This window comes from Nelusetta ayraudi, unplaced genomic scaffold, assembly GCF_046127955.1.
Source record: "Nelusetta ayraudi isolate G7.1 ecotype Tasmania unplaced genomic scaffold, CSIRO-AGI_Nayr_v1 ptg000020l, whole genome shotgun sequence".
Taxonomy (NCBI): domain Eukaryota; kingdom Metazoa; phylum Chordata; class Actinopteri; order Tetraodontiformes; family Monacanthidae; genus Nelusetta; species Nelusetta ayraudi.
In genome coordinates this window covers 1,883,102-1,895,817 of record NW_027466070.1, presented here as the reverse complement: position 1 = coordinate 1,895,817, position 12,716 = coordinate 1,883,102, and the positions used below count along the sequence as shown (strand labels likewise).

At 48.1% G+C, this 12,716-nt stretch overlaps 1 protein-coding gene across 2 annotated transcripts; it reads right to left on the bottom strand.

Moving 5' to 3' along the window:
• Positions 1 to 325: 325 nt before the first annotated feature.
• LOC142888883 (neuroplastin-like) lies at positions 326 to 12,269 on the bottom strand. 2 transcript variants are annotated; one of them, XM_076027362.1, is made up of 9 exons: positions 12,090 to 12,269; positions 7,514 to 7,861; positions 6,363 to 6,528; positions 6,110 to 6,204; positions 5,489 to 5,622; positions 4,702 to 4,975; positions 2,260 to 2,281; positions 1,631 to 1,707; positions 326 to 1,478 (listed from the first exon to the last, which is right to left on the bottom strand). In XM_076027362.1, the coding sequence occupies exons 1-8, from the start codon at positions 12,181 to 12,183 to the stop codon at positions 1,647 to 1,649; spliced, it is 1,194 nt and encodes a 397-aa protein (XP_075883477.1). In that variant the 5' UTR covers positions 12,184 to 12,269; the 3' UTR covers positions 326 to 1,478; positions 1,631 to 1,646. The 2 variants fall into 2 exon arrangements, with proteins under 2 accessions (XP_075883477.1, XP_075883476.1); XM_076027361.1 differs by lacking the exon at positions 7,514 to 7,861 and having other exon boundaries at positions 12,090 to 12,245.
• Positions 12,270 to 12,716: the final 447 nt, after the last annotated feature.

The following is a 12,716-nucleotide window of genomic DNA, read 5'->3' as shown; positions in this document are numbered from 1 at the left end:
GAAGAAAAAAAAAGACAATAGGTAAAAGTGCAAACTCTCAGTAACATCTAATCATCTCGCCGTTTCGGAGAAAAGTTATAAATAAGTTATAAATGTGAAATACGTGCGTTTGGTTCTCTGCTTAATTTTGTACCCTGACATTCCAAACCAAAGCATCACTTTCAAAACTTGCAATCGTGCAATTCACGCAAGCCATCGCTAGATGGGGCTGTTGTCCACGTGCTTTTATAATATGTACGAGCTGCCTGGAGACAGTGCCTGCTAGAATAACATGGGAGGCGGGGAAATTCTATTAGAAAAAAAAAAAAAAAAAAAATTAACACAATTCATTTTTGACAGTTTATTTTTATTCTTAAAAATGAGTCGGTTTCTCGCAATTTTGCTTCACATGTGTCCGTCCTGGCACCGGCTTCCGTCGCCGCCGCCGTGCGTGTGTGGAGAATTCATGCAGCTGTGTGTCAAACGCTCTACAGTGATCCTACGAGTTTAAAGCTTTGTCACGGAGGGATCAAAAGCTGCAATGATTTTCAATAAATTGATATGGATAATAATAATAATAATAATAATAATAACAGTAGTAATTGCATAGGATAATAGCCATGCTGTACAATACACGTATTTATAAAACAATATCATTATGATTGGTACAGATCTGCTAAAGTAGGTTCATACAGTTCTTCAATATTGTCAACATTTAAGTGCATCATATAATCTGAATAGTCTTTTAGAACAATGCTGATCTCATATACATAGTTATAGTGATTTAACACATACAGTGCATACATACAGTAAAGTAAACTTTATTTCATCAAATTTAGAGGGACATTGCAAAGCCCTTAAAGGTGTAATATGGCCCAATAGGATGACGGCGACGGCACGCAGCAGAATGATAAAACTATACACAGCTGTCGCACCGGAGTACTGCGGCATTTTCTTTTACGCTGCCCGGTTTTTTTGCTTTTTTTTTTTTTGCTTTTAAATTTTGTCCTCTAGAAACACACCAACTATCTACATGAAGCCACTTCCAGGAAATAAAACAAAGAAACAAACATGGGGGGGAGGAGGGGGGTGGAAGGGAAATAAATATTGAAATAAAACACATTTCTGCCTCCGCAAGGAGGGTCAGCATCTCGCATGCATTATCTTAGAAGTAGTAAAAATACTCAAATTAGTCAGTAGGGGGAGCCGGGGGTGAAGGGCGGTAGAGGGAAATGAAAAAGAATGTCAACAACTGCATGCAGCAACAACAGTTATAATGTTTACAATCCCATAATGGCTCTTGCACCGTCCGGCCGACCTCGCAACCCATAACAAAATCATAAGGCATGCCTCACTTAACTCCTCCACAACCGTCCCTTAACTGGCAGATCGAACCCGTCCACAACCGTTTCGGACCCCCTTCTTCATCTTCTCCTTCTTCTCCTCCTTCTTCTTCTTCTTCTTTACCTTCATGTGGTCAATGCATGTGTAGCGCAACCCTGCAAGGTAAAGACACACAGGTTCCGTTTTAATGATTCCCGTCCGGCGCCGCTGATGATCTGGTGCGACGGCCCATCCTGTTGCCGAGCGACCCAAAGGCCCTGGAACCCACATTATTGTTCAGGCTTCCTCTTAATAATTGAACACTCACTCGGCGGACAGGCTGCTCAGTTGGTGTTCCTCTGGCGCAGGTTCTTGTCCTTGTGGTTGTTGGTGGAATTAGTTTTGCTTTGGGAGGAGATATTCACATTGAAGTGGTGAGTCAAGGACGCAACGTTAAACACATCAGATTTTGTCCGGTCATATTTCTCTGAGACTGGATTTCATACTGAAGTTCCTGCGCAAAATCATAAAGTCAAAAATCACACTGAGGGGGGAACTCTCCCTCTTTTTTCTTTTTTTTTTTTTTAGATTAGATTAAATAGTGCTTGTGGCAAGAGATCTGATCTTCTATGGTTGTCAAGGGAATTTTTTTCATCATTTTGTCACCGACACTTCAACATTTAAAAATAAAAAGTAAACTTCAGTGTCTCTCGAGCAAGCTGGTTTAAAAAGAGCGCAAGTCTATCTAGTTCCAGGTAACGGACTAGAGCCGGGCCTAAAAAGGTCATATACTGAAAAGGCCGACAGCTTGTCTCAACAAAATTATGAGGTCAATTTATCGACTTTGCCTATCATTAAAGAAAAGAGGAAGGACGGATTCACACATGCTACAACAAAACAACGGCAAGCTAAACAGGAAAACGCCACACAAAGGGGCAAAAAGTCTGGCAGACTTACACTGGTCCGGCTGGCTCGTCATCTTAAGAAACAACAACAAAAAAAAAGGAGGAAAGAAATACGGAGAAGTGAGGATCAAAACAGTCAAATCACAGAGAAGATGATGAAGTGACATGGTTTTGGTTTCAGGTTGCATGTTTTTGTTTTTTGTTTTTTTGCGGCCAACAGGTGGCGTGCAAGGCACCGAGCTTCTCAACGCTGTTGGATGGAATGAAAACGAGGAGGGTGTCCCAAGTCGCACACTTCTGCACAAACAAAATACTCAGTGAGTGGACGAGTACCTGAGGCAGGTTCACACGGAGGAGTGAGAGGATTCGCACACTCACAGCCGACTGCGAACAACCTCTATTGATGTGGTGATTGAGGTGTTCATCTTATCCAATTTGTTATTATTCTAATTGTTTAAATTTTGTTTAATATTGGGTGTTTTTGCATTTTGGTTTATATTTCATATAAAAAAAACAAAAATAAATGTCCTTCTACTGCAAATGATCCATAAACAGATGTTGACCCTTAACAAATGAAATAATGATGATGATGATGATGATATGGCGGAAGCAACGTAATTGTGTTAGCATGCAGGCTAACATTAGCGTCGAAGGGTCGAGCTAATGCGCCCCTAATCCCAGCAGTACCATTTAAAAATTGGGTTCTGTTTGTTTGTGTAAAGGTCACCTGTGCTGTTTTTACCGTCTGTTTGGCATTTTCTTTAAGAAAAAAAAAAACTCAACTAAACTAAAGAAGTAGTAGAGGTGGTTGAAAGTGGACACAGCAGGGTGGGTTTTGGAAAATGCTGTGTTGTGTGGAGATTACCGGACACCATAGTAACTGTGCTGCATTTATCAAAAGCAAACAGAAAAATGCGAGTTGGGACTCGGCCGCACGCTGGCGCTGGAGCAAACAACAGAGAAGGGGACACAAAGCCGTCATGCTTCAGGGAGGGAGAAACCTTCAGCGCTCGCTCGCTCGCTCTCGCCACGCCAGAGCTCGCTCACCAGCAGCAGGTGAGAGTGATGATGAAAAAAGGCCAACAGTCAGCGGCGGCTCATCAACACACTGATGTCATGCACGGGAGAGGCGGCAGCTGCCGCCCCCCAGAGCACAGACGGAGACGACGGTCTGCAGCCGCCTTCTCTATCTCAGGCTAAAGGCCGCTGCTGCTGCCACTTGTTCAAATTAAAAAGAAAACAAAAAAAATCAAAATCAAAGTTTTCTGTAAAAACTTGTCACTACTTAGGAAGCCGGGCGCCGTGTTGAAGACGAGGCTGGATGCTTTTTGAAATTCAGAAAGCATGCAACGTCTCACACTTACCGCAAATGTGATTTAGGTGATGCGATCGGGAGAAGGGGGAGTGAACAGAAGATAGCAAAACACTTTGTTACAAAACCAATTAAAAAGCCTTCACACAAAAAAATGCATTCTGGCAGATTTTGACCTTGCACTTTGAGGACTCATTAATGACTCATTAATTTCACAAGGTCCCGAATTAATTAATTATTTATTTATTTCGTTTATTACATCAGCTTCACAGGATTGATATGAAGCGAGTATAGACTTCTAGAAAACAGGACATTAAGCCCTCTGTTTACAACCTCCTGCTAAAACTGATGCCTTGTTGGACCTTCCACGTGTTTAGAGGGAGACAGAAACAGGACGTGAGAGTGCCCTTTGTGACGTCACAAAGTGCTCATTTCCAGAACTATGCGCTTATAGAATCGCCAAGTTCCTGGAAAGGGGGACAAGCAGGAGAAGCGTCCCCTCATTTCTGCACAGTTCACCGGCAGGGTGGAGACACACTGCTGCTAGAAAACACTGGCAGACTGAGTTCCGCACAATGACGGGACGTCTGGCTTACTGACGGACCGACTTAGATCATTCTCCAACCCCGTCGTCGCCCTCCTGCACACCGACAGCGGAGGTGCCCGTCAGTCGCTGCGCCCAATCAGCGTGTGGCAACATTTAAATTCTGTTTGAAGGTGGAAGGTCACCCAAATACCAACAATACATAATTCAGGCGCCAGAGCGACGCTCCACAGATCCTCCGTCACGTTTGAGGATCCCGGGCGCTGAGCCCAACGAACCTCGGAGAACAGCATCAATTATTGAACCCCGTGGCCCTGCCGACAACACTGCAGTATCATATTGCTCATGAATATTAAATGCATGGACGTGTCCTGACGAGGGGGCGACCTTCGGCGGGCGTGCGTGTGTGCGTGCGTGCCCGAGGTGGAGCACGCCACGCTGAATTATTGAGTGGCGGAGCAGCGGCGGCGAGCTGGGTGACCGTCAGCGGGTCGGCGGCCGGGGACGACTTCAGAGGACACCTCCAATAAAAGACAGCGGCCGCCTCCGACAACTTTTCCTCCCTGAGGGAAGCGGTTGGTTTTTCCATGCAAGTACTGAAAAATAATCGACAAACTAAATCCGCCGCGGCGACTCACCGTCTTGTAGATCCTCCGGCGTCTTGCGCTTCTCGTAGACGACGATGATGACGATGAGAATGATGATCTCAGCCAGGACCCCCAGCAGGGGCCAGAGGGGGGCCAGGTGGCTGCGCACCCTGAGCACGGACTTCTCCTCGCGGCTGCCGTACGGGTTGGTGGCGTTGCACTGGTACTCGCCGGGGTCCAGGGCGATGTCCAGGTTGTCGATGTGCAGCTCGGTGTAGTTGTCCCGGCTGTAGATGAAGAAGCGGCCGGTGGAGTTGTCGATCTCCTATTGGCGGGGATTGAAATGAGAAAATGAATGAATGAAAATGAGATGCATGAGGCCCGGGGAGATGCATCGGGGGGGGGGGTTCTCTCTCTTTTCTATGAGGTCTGGGGTCAGAAGATGGCGGAAGAAGGAGAGCAACATAGTCGAGTAGACCTCGAGAAACTTTGCTGTTAAACTCAACTCAAACTAAAATCAGGAAGTTGAGGTATTCCACTGTAGTGATGCATACGTGCATACAACGCTCCATTAGTGGACGCAGGTCACCGGAAAACACCTCGCTTTAAACCTAATATCTCCAGGTTAGTTTGTTCAAAGCCGTATTGCTTGTTTCACTTTCTGTCTGTCGTGGATCATGCAATTGTGTCACAGTTATCACAGTTATGTGCTTCTTTGAAATAGAGCTCGTCAAACACAAACATGGCAGACCCCTCTTGAAACACGAGAGGCAAAGAGCAGGTGGAGGCAAAGAAAAGGGGGAAATAAAATCAATAAAGCAATGGACGCGTCACTCACCCTGAACATGCCGTTGTCGTACTTGCGCCAGGACCATGCGGGGTGCGGGTACCCCACAGACTTGCAGTAGAGGACGGCCCGCTGGCCCTCGTTCTTATTCTCACTGCGCTTGTGTCCTGTGATCTCAGGACCAGCTACAAACAGACAAACAGCAATTCAAGCGTTCGATGGGAAGAAATAACAGGTCACTTATTTTTAACACTTTAAAAAAAAAAAAGAAAAAAAAAAATGCCCTTCCTCCTCCTCCTCCTCCTCCCCAAAGTGTCAACACGTGCCATCAGGAGTGGCCGACCAGATTTTCGCCGTTGGGACTTTAATCCGGCGCCATCAGGCAAACAAGACACCATCTGCTGCCACTGAGCCGGGCGCCGCTCGGCGAGATGGAGGTGTCAAGGGCGGCCACTATCCTCACCCCCCAACACACACACACACACACACACACACACACACACACACACACACACACACACACACACACACACACACACACACACACACACACACACACACACACACACACACACACCAACTTGCTGGTGCTCGAGGTCACCGAGGTCATTTCTTTATTTCAATACTGTCGCCGCTACCAGGGACACCGCCGGGCCACAAATCAACACCTACATTTGACTTCGATGGTGGCGTTGGCGGGGGGGCTGCCGTCGAAGGTGTAGACGCACATGTAGACGCCGGCGTCGTCTCCTCTGGGCTTTTTCATGCTGCAGAGCACAGAGGTAGAGGGAGAGGAAGAGAGAGAGAGAGAGAGAGAGAGGGAGAGAGAGAGGGAGAGAGAACACTCCTCACATGAACCCGTTCACCACCGCACGCACACTCACACTCACACTCGGAAGAACACACGCGTGGCGTGCACACACACTTGTATTCTGTGTTTTTATTCTTGCTGCGCGTTTCCGGGATTTCTTCTCCGTTCTTCATCCAGAAGCTCTCGTCGTGGGTGCTGTGGGCGCTGGTCAGGTTGCACTGCAGCGTGAGGGCCTCGTCCAAGGGCAGCGTGGCGTGCTCCGACTGGCTGATGGACGGCTCTGTCGGGGGGGGGGGGGAGGAGGACACGGATCAGTTCCGCCGGTGGGCTGGAAGCTGGCTGCAAGATGCAGACAGGCAGCCGAGGGTTCGGGCTGAACCCTTCCTCCACAATTGGTGCCGCAGAGCGACGGACGGAAAGAAGGACGGACGATTGGAGTGGGAGGAGCTATTTTGGGTAACGCTGAAGCGCCGCGGGTGAAAAAGTGGCACCAGTTTTGAAGACGTGGCTGGATGTGAGACGGTTGAATCATCAGTTCAGCTGAGAAACAACTGCATTAAAAAATATCTGAACAGTTCGATCATGAGCACATTCCCATAATTTCTTTAGGATTGTTTTAATTGTTTTCGACAAACTAAAGTAAAACTGAGGTGCACGAGCTGCAGTAGAAGAAATCCAACCTATAGCTTTTACACAAAGCGCATCCAATTGGCAGCTTTTTTTTTTTGTTGTTGCAATTAACAAGTCGATGATTTAGAACCGCAGCAGCGCAAATCTGATTTGAAACGATCAGATTACATTTGATTTGTTCCTTCCACTCCATTAACCAATCAGATCATCAGATTCCAGACGGGACCTGCTTCATTATCGGACACGTTACTTCGAGACAAAAGACTTCTCCTGCAACATGTGAACAGATAGATAACGGGAAAAAAAAAAAAAAACAATAAATAAAATAAAACTGAATGAATGAGGAAGAACTTAAGGAAGAGAAGGGGAGGAGCTGGAGGGAAGGAGGCACACAGATAAGTGAGGGAATGATAGTTACTTCTCAACTCTGAAAAGGAGCATCAGGAGGAGAGGGAGGGTGGTGGTGGCGGTGGCGTTTTTCTTCGCCGTCTCCAGCTGCAGAGGAGGACGGCAGCTACACGGAGGAGGCGAGGGGTCCTCGGGAGAGGTCTGAGGGAGGCTGAGTCACACAGGAAGTGCTGGCTGCTAACTCTGGGGGTGGGAGAGGAGCGCTGGCTTCCTCCACGCTGACTCACTCTGCAGCACCGTGATGGTGGCCTGGGCCCGGATCCAGGTGGACGCCGGGTTCTGGTGCAGGTCGTTGCGCCGCGGGTCGTTGCTGGCCCGGCACTCGTAGGTGCCGGCGTCGTCCAGCGCCAGCCGGGAGACGGACAGCACGCTCACGCCGTTGGTGCCGTACGCCGTGTCGATGGAGACGCGGCGCTTGCGGGCGCCGTCCCACAGCTGCCGGAAGGAGTCGCCGCGGTTGATCTCCGAGTACCACCACTGGATCTCCGGCGTGGGGTTCCCCACCACGTCGCAGTACAGCTCAAAGGTGTCGCCCGTGAGCTTGGTCTCAGACAGGGGAGACTTGACAAAGCCGGCTGGACGCGGTTGTGGTCGTTGCATTCAATAAAGGGGCCGTCAGAACCCATCCCCACCCAAAATAGGGGGGGAAAAAAAGGAGTGGGATGAAAGGACGAGAACAAAAGAGAGAAACATCAGAAGAAAAGGAAAGAAACAGAAAAAAATGTAATATGGAACAACTAAAAAGACAAACCATGAATAAAATAAACAACAGATGAGAAAATCAGGGGATGATTATTAACCTTAACGCTAACAAAGTATCTTGGAGCGTCACATTTTTTTTTGTTGCCACAAAATCTTGCAGACGTCACAGAATCCATAGGAGCGAAAGATGAAAGAAGCCTAAAGAAAGAGACACCTAAAGGTTTTTGGTGTTTCAATCAGCACTAGTCAGGTTGTCATGAAGACAGGAAGCATCTGGTGAACTTTAAAATCATAGAGGAAATCAAAACAGAACAACAGGAAGCAACCGCAAGACCGACTGCTGCTGCTGCTGCTGGACGGACGCAGCGCCAGTTTTGTGACAGTGAGATGGAATTCTTTACACTGAACAGAACCCAAGAACGCTTGGCCCGTCTCAGATTGCAGCAACACAAATAAAAACTCGGCATTTCTGATTGGTTGCTAAACTCCAATAGACCAAAGTGTTCACCAAGGAGCTGCCAAGTTTTGCCAAAGCTTTCCAAATCAAAAATTAAAAAAACAAAACTAAAACAACAATAATTCAGTTTGCCATAAAATAAAATAAAAAAAAAAGGTGCAAACGAGAAATGCTTCACCCAACGATGCCTTGAAGCTGTTAATTTTTCAGCGCAGAACAGTGGAGCAATCATCAAACGACCGAGTCGGGCGTGAGGAGAAATGGAAGCGAGCTCAGATCTGTCTCAGCCATTATTGCTGCTATTCCTGTGCAGCCTTTATTCAGCTGCACTGGGACTGATCTCACCGGGTTGGTCCATTTCATTACCAGAATACTATAAATTCACGTCTAGCTCACGCTGGCTTGAAAATTAAAAAAAAAAAAAAAAAAAAAAAAAAGAGTGCTACGGTTGACCTTGTCATTTGCATTTGCAACAGCGTCTCAATCAACACGGAGGGGGGGGGAGGCCAGTGCTCTTAGCGTCGCCTCTCTAAAATGTCGGCCTCTTGGACGGAATCGAGCGCGATGAATAGGGGGCAAACAATTGATCACGGCTACAAAACCCAGGTGGGAGGCGGGGTCACAGTCAAAAGCATCATCTATAGGCAGCGGCGAGAGCCGATGAGATCGAGAGGGAGATTTATGGACGCGGCAGCTCTGCCTTCCTCTCTGGGGAGTGTGTGGGCGCCTGGCGATGGACACTATCCCTCCCCCCGCTAACCTCCCCTCACCCTCACTCCCCCCCCCTCGCAGCCCCCCCTCTTCCATAGACACACAGGAAAAGACCAGGCGCGTCATCTCCACCAAGTCATTCTCCTCAATCCAGCTGCACCAACAGCTGTGAGCACATATGGATTCCAAATACAGTCGGCAGTTACTAAGCAGATGGAACGTTTGACATGTCCATTAGGGAGAGAGCCTGCACGGGGGGAAAAAATGGAATTGGTGGGTGAGGCCCATACAAAAAAAAAAAGAAAACATTAAAATAAATATTTATATTCTGTCACATTCCGAGCAGGCCAATCACAATTTTTAATCTAAGCTGTTAGCAACAGTGCACGGCTTCCGATTGGTGGAACATGAGATTTGCTGCTGCTGCTGCTGCCGAGTAGCAAGCAGCAAAGCATCATGGGATTTACCAAAACTGTTGCCAAAGTCAATTTGGCAAAGCGAAAAATAAATAAATAAATAAATAAATAAAAAAGCAAAAGCCTTTTTAATGGGAAAAAAAAATCTACCTAGTTCTTAGAAAACTGCCACTAAAAAGCATCTGCGCTAATCGTATTAGCAGCAGCAGCAGCTAGGCTTGCGGTCACCTCCTGGTTCTAAACCGTTTCCTTTACGAGCTTCTAGCAGTTTCATCACAAACAAAAAAGGATGCCGACGGGTTCGGATTAAACTCAGGCCGTCTGAAAACGCTTTCAAACGGGGTTCGGCGCGAGGGACGTGGACGATCGTACGGCGCAAACGCCAGCAGTCCAACCCGCGATTGCCAGGTTGCAGTTCTGTAAGGCCAGACCCAGCTCGAGGCAAACACCTCGGCACCGACACACAGACACATCCACCTGCCGCTTCATATCGACGAGACAAGGCTGAGAAACTGCTGAGCAGGAAGCCGCTCCCGTCACTCGGCTGCTGGTAGCTTGGCGTTGAAATGCGGTTACGTGAGTCTCATGTGGGTCATGAACGATGAAGCCACAGAAATCCAGGTTCCTACTAAATCATTCGCGATATGTAATCCTGACATAGAAATTCAATTGCCTATCAATTAGTCTTTGAGTATGTTCATAAGCACTGCAACAGACACCAGACCTGCAAGTCTGTTGAACTACGAGTACTGCACTGTGCCAGAAGGGGGAGACACTTCAGTGGGGCCATGTGCGTGAAACCAACGTTCTTGCAGATAGCTGATAATTAATAGCTGTGAACATTTTAAACATTTTTAATACTTATATCATTTAGGATTTATGACTACATTGCAGAAATAATAATATTTATCATGTACGTGGTGGTTTTACAGAAAGCACTTCAACATCCATCTTCCTTCTGAGCATGTCCCATCAGCCCCCATGTGACTTTAGACTGGCATGATAGTTATTTCAGTCCATGGCCCAGATAATCAGAAGCAAAGCATGTTAATATTGTTCAATTGTCATTCTGTCAGCAAGAAGACCTCTGATACTGGTGTGTTAACGGTGTCCCTTTCTTACCTTGAATGCATAAATATGACATATTGCAATATACCTAGCCAGGTTTTCAGTGCAGACTATTGGGGCTATTTTATGCTTCACGCAGCCTGTCTGCACCAAGGTCACATCTTTACGCTTGAGTTTTAAAGTCTTCTTCATGTCCAGCCGGGATAAAGGAATGAGTACCAGAGGCCCTGTAGCCGCCCTGGCAAACAAAGCCACCCGGTCTCACGCTACTCTAAAACAAACATTTCAGAAATGCGTCTGTATGCTGGCCATGGATCCATCTTCTCCGTTAGAAGGCTGTCACATTAAAGCAGCAGCGATCTGATGGACGTCCGCTGGAGTGCTGACTGAAGGAAGGATGCAGCGAGTGGGTGTGCAGTGATACATTCCTACACATGGTCAACCCCGGGGAGGGGCTGAGCCAAAACAGATTCGTGCCACACTGGGACGCTCCGACAACAGAATCAACCCCCCGACCCCCTCCTCCAACCAGGATGAGATTTATGAGCAGGTGGCGCTGCTCACTGGACACACGGCAAGAGGAATCAATTGCCACTCTGCAGCTGCAGCACGTCTCAGCAAAGAGTTAACATATTCTCTGTTGCAAGAGGACATTAAAGCTATGGTTCCCAGTGCTGCATCCCTGCTCTAAAAATAGAAGCATGCAGCAAAATGGGCCGATGCTATTTACAGTGCACGCACTTCTGAGGAAGCTCCTGCGTTGGCGAGAGGGGGGGGGGGGGGGGGGGGGGGGGGGGGAGAGGAGATAATTGCATTTGCTTGTTTTGAGCAGAAGCTACAAACTGATGCAGGGGGACGAGCTTGAGTCCTTGAATACCTGAACAGAGCCGAGTGGGACCACAGAGAGCTGTGTGTGTGTGTGTGTGTGTGTGTGTGTGTGTGTGTGTGTGTGTGTGTGTGTTGCAGGTTTTTTTAAACTTCAGTGGGACCATTTGCATGTAGGCCTACATGTATATGCCCCCCCTAATCACCACCTCCTCCTCCACTATATGAGCGATGCCTTTGCTAGAACATGAAGCTTCAAAGGACATTTTAAGGGACACTGCACAGGCCTGCGTGCGCCGAATACAGATGGCAGCCTATTAATGATTGATTGATCAGCCGCAGCCGTCGTTCGAGAAGATCCCCCCCCACTCCCACCACCAAAAAAAAAGAAAAACTATCATGTTCATCATCACCTGTTTTTATTATTATTATTATTATGATTATTATTATTATTAAAAGCAGGGACGTCTTGAAACGGAGAAATGCGGGCGATGCCCCCCCCCCCCTTTAAAACCCGCATTTTCACAGCGATGCGGGACCACCCTCTCTCAGGCTAATATGCTTCGCTCTTCTTTTATTTTCACCCAACACCCAAACCAACAAGAATTCAGAGACATGTCCTACCGCTCTGCGAGGAGACCGACTGCAGCATCGCAGCTCCGAGAATCGCCACCGGCAGGAACATGACTGCAGCGCGTCCGCCTGCAGGTCTCATCATCACGGCCGGAGACTGGAGACGGAAGAATGCCGCGAAGGGAAGGGAAGGGAAGGGAAGGTGACCTGAGCAGGAGGGGCGGCGGGAGGGAGGGAGGGGGGATGGGGGGGCGACGACGGCTATGAGGATGAAGAGTGTGCGGTAGGAGGGGGGCGGGGGGGGGTGGTTCGCAGCACCGGGGATCAGTTGTCACGGACGGGACGGAAAGCGTCTCACGCGCTGCTGCTGCTGCTGCTGCTGGCCACCTGTGCAGCTCTCTGCAATCAGCCCGCAGCAGCCACGGATCCACCTTTTCCCCTCCTCCTCCTCCTCCTCCTCACACTCCCCCTCCCCTTCCTCCAAAGCTGCCCGTTCGATCTCAAGTATCGCGAGATCGCAGTCAGACGTACAACACCGGCCGGTGGAGGGGACAATTTTTCATCATCGAGTCTTCTTGGAGCAGATATGGAAATACGGTCAACAAGATGGACGCTATAATCTTAGGCGGATTTTTGGCCCATAGCCTAAACATAAATACCTAAAAAACAACAACAACA

What these genes read in the sequence shown, in the direction of transcription:
- LOC142888883 (XM_076027362.1), bottom strand. Translation starts at nt 12,183, where the DNA reads ATGATGAGACCTGCAGGCGGACGCGCTGCAGTCATGTTCCTGCCGGTG. An exon ending in ACGACAACGGCATGTTCAGG is followed by an intron (nt 4,976 to 5,488) that starts GTGAGTGACGCG and finishes CCCCGCCAATAG; the next exon opens with GAGATCGACAACTCCACCGG. An exon ending in GCCGGAGGATCTACAAGACG is followed by an intron (nt 2,282 to 4,701) that starts GTGAGTCGCCGC and finishes TTGTTTCTTAAG; the next exon opens with ATGACGAGCCAGCCGGACCA.